Below are 6,282 nucleotides of genomic sequence, written 5' to 3' on the forward strand. Positions count from 1 at the left end.
AGAGGCCGGTCTGGACATTGAGCAGTGACAGGATAGCCCTAATTGAAACACGAGGCAGGAGTGACAGTCATTGGCTCACACAAGCACTGGTCTTCGCTACAGGAAAAATCATTTTTCCCTGAGGATTTTGGGAGAGTGGCCTACAGCTTTTTATAATCTAAGTTGCAAGTGGCCTGTGTGCTGTTACTACATCTTAATAAATTCAAGTATCTCTCTGCTAGCTTTATCGCTTAATCCTCCCTTTTGCTCCCTCTTAGAAGTGCCTGTTTTTCTCGACTGATGACATCTTTGTGTAACTTCTCCTGTTTGTAAGTGGAGCTTGCATTTTTCAGTGATATTGATAAGTTGCTTATTATCACTTTCTAGTTCCTTGCTCAGTTAAAACTCATGGACTACAGCTTGCTGGTTGGAATTCATGATGTTGAAAGAGCTGAACAGGAAGAAGTAGAGTGTGAAGAGAATGATGGAGAAGAGGAAGGTGAAAGTGATGGGACCCACCCCATTGGAACCCCTCCAGACAGTCCAGGAAACACACTGAATAGCTCACTGCCTTTGGCTCCAGGGGAATTTGATCCAGCTATTGATGTTTATGGAATAAAATCCCATGAAAGTAAGCAGTAATAAATATTTTTATGTTAAGGTGTTTTGATTCTTACACCAGAATCCTAAAGTCTTCGCAACCACGTAAAGGCAAAGTTAAACTGCAAAATATAAATTCACTCTGCAGAAGAGGAAATGAGTTGCTCTTTGGTGCAGCAGAAAGCAGAAGACACCTATAATGCTCAGCATTGTTATGAACATATTTCTTAAATATTGTGATGTGTGGGGATGCAGTCAAATAATTCACCTACTACACAATCAAATCGTATACTGGCTTAGTTGTTCAGATACAGCAGTTCTCAGTTAATTCATGGGTTTTTTCATCCCTTTCAGGAAATCTAGTATCTATAATTGTTCTCTTCCTGGCAGATAAGATAACACTGTTAAAAACAGTCTAGAAGGAATGAGAAAAGCAGCATTCCAAGTTATATTTCACTTTTTTGGTTGCTTTTTGAAAATTTGTGCATTCATACCCAATTTCTGTGTTCCAGCTAAGAAAGTCATCATAAGGAGTGTGTAAGAAGCCTGAAACTGGGTTTGATGTTAGTGTGTAAAACGAAGTATAACTAGTTACCTGTGGCTGTTCAAGACAGGAAAGTTATCTTTTTTTTTTTATAAGCATTTACATGGAAAAATACATGGTTTTATTCATAAAGAAAATATGATCTTGTTTGTTGACACAGAAGCATTACCTTTAATATAAAACTTTGTAGTTTTTCCACAAAGGAAGATGAAATCCACATTACTTTAAGAAGTGAGCAATTCCTATTTCTGTATGCTGGTGTTTTAATTATTTAGGGGGTTTTGCATTATATATGAATGATGAATGACTCTCAATTCATATAAAACTTTGTAGTTTTTCCACAAAGGAAGATGAAATCCACATTACTTTAAGTGAGCAATAATTCCTATTTCTGTATGCTGGTGTTTTAATTTACATTCATTTAGGGGGTTTTGCATTATATATGAATGCAGTTAAACTCTCAATTAAGGACAGCTTGAGCCTGTGGTCTTTACAGATCTGTGATTCTGACTGACATTAACCTGTCTTAGCTGCTGATTGAGCCTTATAAAGTCTCCTTTGTTAGAAGGAGGACTTATGATGAAGATGTCTCAAAAGTCATTCTTACTGCCATGTGTTTGCCATTTGCAGATGCACCTAGGAAGGAAGTATACTTTATGGCCATTATTGACATTCTTACTCATTATGATGCAAAAAAGAAAGCTGCCCATGCTGCAAAAACGGTAAAGCATGGGGTAAGTATCTGGGTTGGTTTTTTCCTCTGATTCCGTTTACACTTCTGCATTTTTGTTGTGTAGTGCACTGATATAGCACAGTTCAGAAATCTAGGAAAAGGGGAAATAGATCAGAATTTTTTCAGGTTTTTTTCTAGTTTAATATGTAATACAAAAGTACAGAGTAACTGCTACACATTAAACACTGAGAGTGGAACTCCCTTTTCAGCTGTACACATAGCTTTCTTACCCATAAAGAACTCTAGTGAGATGCCTTTTTAGGACTTCGTCCTAAATTTGTGAGATGCACCTTATTGTTACAAACAAAGCTGTTCACCGGATACCTGTATTAGTATACAGCTCTGTGAACACTGTTGTGAATCTTATTTCAGATGCAGGGCCCTAGTGATGGTTTCATTATTTGGTACAGCCTGTTGAAAGTTAATTCTTTCAGCATATAATGTGGCTCACTTTACAAGACTAATTAAAAAAAAAAAGTACAATTTGCAAAATTAAGCGTAAAATGTACATATTAAATACTTGGAGACCATTAAGTGAAGGCTTCTGTTTGACTGCCACGAATTTCTTTATTTTGACTGAAATTGCTGCTTAGCAGCAGACACCAAAGAACCATGGTGAAGCAGCCCAGCCTTCCAGAATTACGATTTGTATCTACCATTATCACTCCTATGGTGATTTAAGGTTCAAATTTCATAAACTTTATTAAAAGAGCATAACTGTTCATGAGGCTATAATTCCTTCTCTGTTTAAGAATCTAAAGGATCAGGGTGCTGTGAGGGGGTTAAGCAAAGGGCTCAGGGCTTTTTAGTTTACAGTAGAGCATGATGTGGACTGCCCAGCAATAAGCCCTGCACAGGCCTGCAGAAGGTGTTTTTTGTCTCTCTAAAGCAATGCTCTCATTACTCTCTCTGCTTTCAGAGAAGCTGAACGTTGAGTCAGACCATATGCAGCCATTATCTCGCAATTATTAATGAACTTTGAATGTAGCAAACTTCAAAAGCTCACACTTCTGGCTTAAATAAGGGATAGAAACGTTGTAAATAACTATGATTATTAAAGCTGGCTGTGATTAGAACTTACTACAGAATACTACTTTCAGACAACCATTTTATTTTGCTGTCTCCATCCTGAGCCACCTGACACTGAAGTTTGTTCATTAATTGGATGCATGCAATTTTCCCCTTTTGTAAAATGGAAAAAATATAAATACAAATGTGGCCTAAGGCTCTGAAAACCTCGAATAAAAATATGAATGGAATCGTGACTTCATTGGAATAGCAATTTTGTACAGCTTATTCAGTGAGTCCAGATTTAAATGCCTATATGTTGAAAAAATGTTGCTGATCGTTACCATATATTCCAAACCAGGTTATTTAGCATTCAGATAGCAATATACATTACACAAGTATTGACATGCCAGATCTGAGTATGATAATTTAGTCTCCTCTATATGAAGACACTGCTGCTCAACAGACCAGAATCTGTTGAAGAGTCAGTGGGTAGCATGGTTAAGTATGCAGTAGAAATTATATAGGAGACTGAAGTACAATGAAAGTAAAGAGAATAGGTTTCAGAAATGGAAGATGGGTGTCCTACAGTTACGGTGGTGAGTACCGAGTATCATTGTACTCGTGTGAAGCCTGAAAAGGCATCCGTAAGAATCTGCTTGAGGGCCATTACAATTTGTGTTTCTAGTGTCTGGTTCTGAGACTGCACATGAAATTCATTGAGTGAGTAACACTCTCGGTGACAAAGCATCAAATAAACCACTGGTTCTTCCTTCTTTCCTCTCCCCTCCCAATTCTCTGTATAGGCTGGTGCAGAAATTTCAACTGTTAATCCTGAACAGTATTCAAAGCGCTTCTTGGACTTTATTGCCAACATCTTGACGTAACCTATCATGTTACATAGGACAGACACGAGACCTGGGGACAGCAGCAGTGGCTACAAGTGTAGGGAAAAAAAGGAACTCAGAGAAGCGCTCATCTTGCAGAAAGCAACCCCTTTGTTTACATCTGCTGGCAAAGATGACTGACGTGGGGTGGAGTACTCGCTTTAACAGCTGCCTGATATTCCCAGCATAGTTCTAGCTATTTCTGACTCTTTTGTGTGTGCAAAAAAAAAAAATTAAAATAAATTAAATAAATAGAACAGCTTACTCAGAGTGCACTGTGACAGTAATACTCTGATGCTACCAGCTGAAACGGAATAAATGAGCAAAGAGGTGTGGGGTGGGGGTGGGGAAGAGTAAATGCATGTTAAATCTACAATATTGGTATCAAATTGTAAACTGTGGATCAGTTTATTTTTTGAACTAAAAAGATACATGACAGTATTCTTGATGATGACGATAATAATAAAAACCTTACTGCGAATGTTACACTTACACCCTGCACACTGGCACTCCTTAAAAAAGCAGCTGCAACAGCTCTTGGTGCCGGAGGCTTTTCCCATTCAGTTCCTAGCAGTTGGGTTTTTTCCTTTTTTTTCCTCCCTCTCCGGTTTTTGTCTTCTTTTCAGCACACTGCATCAGGAAGTTCAGCCTCTCAGACATCTGAGAGCCGGCGCCTCTTATCTTACAAAGAGCTAACATAATTCATGCTATGTGTACATTTTTGCTACAGTAAACTTATGTTAAGGGAAAACTTTCCTTATTTCACTTGGTTACCTGAAGTTTTCATTTGTTTTATATTCTTGCCATATAGGAACTAATAATGTTACAAGTGGGAAAAAAGCTTATCTGAAGAAGCGCATAGTTTTGGGCAATAGTAGCTCCATCTTTCACCCATCGTGAAAGATGTGCACACTGATAGAAATTCCATTCCCTTGTAATTTACTAAGAATTTGAAGTTTAAATGCTTATGTTGTACTGTTGAAACAGCGGTATTTTATTATAGATTATCCCTCGAAAAATGAACCCTGAATTTTACTGTTTACATTATTAGGAAAGCAGGGATATTTCTGAATTTCAGAGCCGTGTACAATATATGACTTTTGAGTTTACATGTAAAGTTATTTTGCAGTACAAATGAAGTAATGTTTGTCATCTTCCAAGGTGTAATGTGCAGTAGTGTACTAAAGTGAATGTCTCGCTCACCTCCGTGATGGACTACTCTTTTACAATAAAATGAGAAAGGATATTTCAGAGGGATTTTTCCCAAGGTCGTCTTTTGGCATCAGAATGACCTGTCCTACCATTTAGTTTGATTGTATAGTACATTGCCTAAAACTGTGCTGATCATGTTTAACTTGTTTAAAATTTTTAAACAACAACATTGTATTTCTTCTCTTCTTGTATTTTTCCCTGAAAGACTCCATGCTTGAAAGAGACAAATTTACATATGCTTAAAAGTTTATCTACTTATACACTGTGCTAAAGCTGTGCCTTTAAAATTTCGTTATTGAAATTGTTAGATTTTGTAGGCAACGTTAAGAGAAGTCAAACCCTCCCCGTCATCGTTTGTAACTCAAATCAGGAGTGCCAGCATGCCTTCTCCATAACTAACGTCAGTGCTGTTAAGCCTGCAACTGTGCATAACGTATGTAGTGGTTTACTTCAGAGGAGCCTATACAATAGCAACCCATTACACTCTCTTCAGCGGCCAAAGGCAATACTATCCCTGTTGCTATGTACTAATTTTTTTCTCCTTTCCCCAACCTTTCCTACAGGATTTTTTGTTACGTTTGACTTAGCGATGTCCGCAGCACTGTAATGTATGTGTATACTTTTGTATTGTATGTATTTAAATAAGTTGGTACTGTGGCTTGATATTTTTTTTGTCCTCTCCCTCTATACCCCAGTTGTCTACGTTCTCACCCAAGTTTCATTTTCTGAAGCATGCTGTGGCTTCTTAAAGTATGAGGCCACAGGGAGGCCCTGAAGTAAAATGAGGTACACATACTTGGAGTACATATTTAATTGCGGCCAACGAGTGTACATTTTTAGACAATTTTAGACATTTACAGCAAAGCATTCTTTTTGTCTGTGTAGCAGTTTTGTCACTCATTCTTGTTGATAAACTGTTTATTTGGGCAGGACAAGGAAGACTCATTATTGTATATGTTAGTGCTTAGATTACACTCCAAACATGAGCAAGGCTTTATAAAATAAAGCACTTTGATGACTCACTAGGTAAATCCTTTGTTCTTGTCTTTCAACTATCGTTTAGATCTCTTACAGATGAATTTTGGATGTTAAAATGAATGTGTAGCCTATATCGCAAAGGAAAAAATAAGAAGAAACCTAAAACTTTTTCATTAGATTTTACCCTGCTTCTTCAATGGTGTAAGTGGCTTGAAACGTTTAGCCTTTGGGTTTTTGGGCTTAGGCTGTGCTCTGAGAGCAAATACTGAGGTTTGTAATTGACAATTCTATGAACTAAATCCTAATATTACTACAAAAACAGGAAGATCGTCCGCAATAGT

At 37.4% G+C, this 6,282-nt stretch overlaps 1 protein-coding gene across 2 annotated transcripts in view; it reads left to right on the plus strand.

Moving 5' to 3' along the window:
• Nucleotides 1–5,994, plus strand: part of PIP4K2A (phosphatidylinositol-5-phosphate 4-kinase type 2 alpha) — a 53,200-nt gene extending 47,206 nt beyond the window's left edge. For both annotated transcript variants that reach the window (XM_009275224.1, XM_009275225.2), the window contains 3 exons: nucleotides 367–610; nucleotides 1,754–1,857; nucleotides 3,671–5,994. In XM_009275224.1, the coding sequence (XP_009273499.1) occupies nucleotides 367–610; nucleotides 1,754–1,857; nucleotides 3,671–3,751 (429 nt within the window). In that variant the 3' untranslated portion in view covers nucleotides 3,752–5,994. The remainder of the gene's footprint in view (nucleotides 1–366; nucleotides 611–1,753; nucleotides 1,858–3,670) is intronic.
• The last annotated feature ends 288 nt before the right edge of the window (nucleotides 5,995–6,282 follow it).

The sequence above is a fragment of the Aptenodytes forsteri genome, unplaced genomic scaffold, assembly GCF_000699145.1.
Source record: "Aptenodytes forsteri isolate BGI_AS27 unplaced genomic scaffold, ASM69914v1 Scaffold336, whole genome shotgun sequence".
NCBI lineage: Eukaryota > Metazoa > Chordata > Aves > Sphenisciformes > Spheniscidae > Aptenodytes > Aptenodytes forsteri.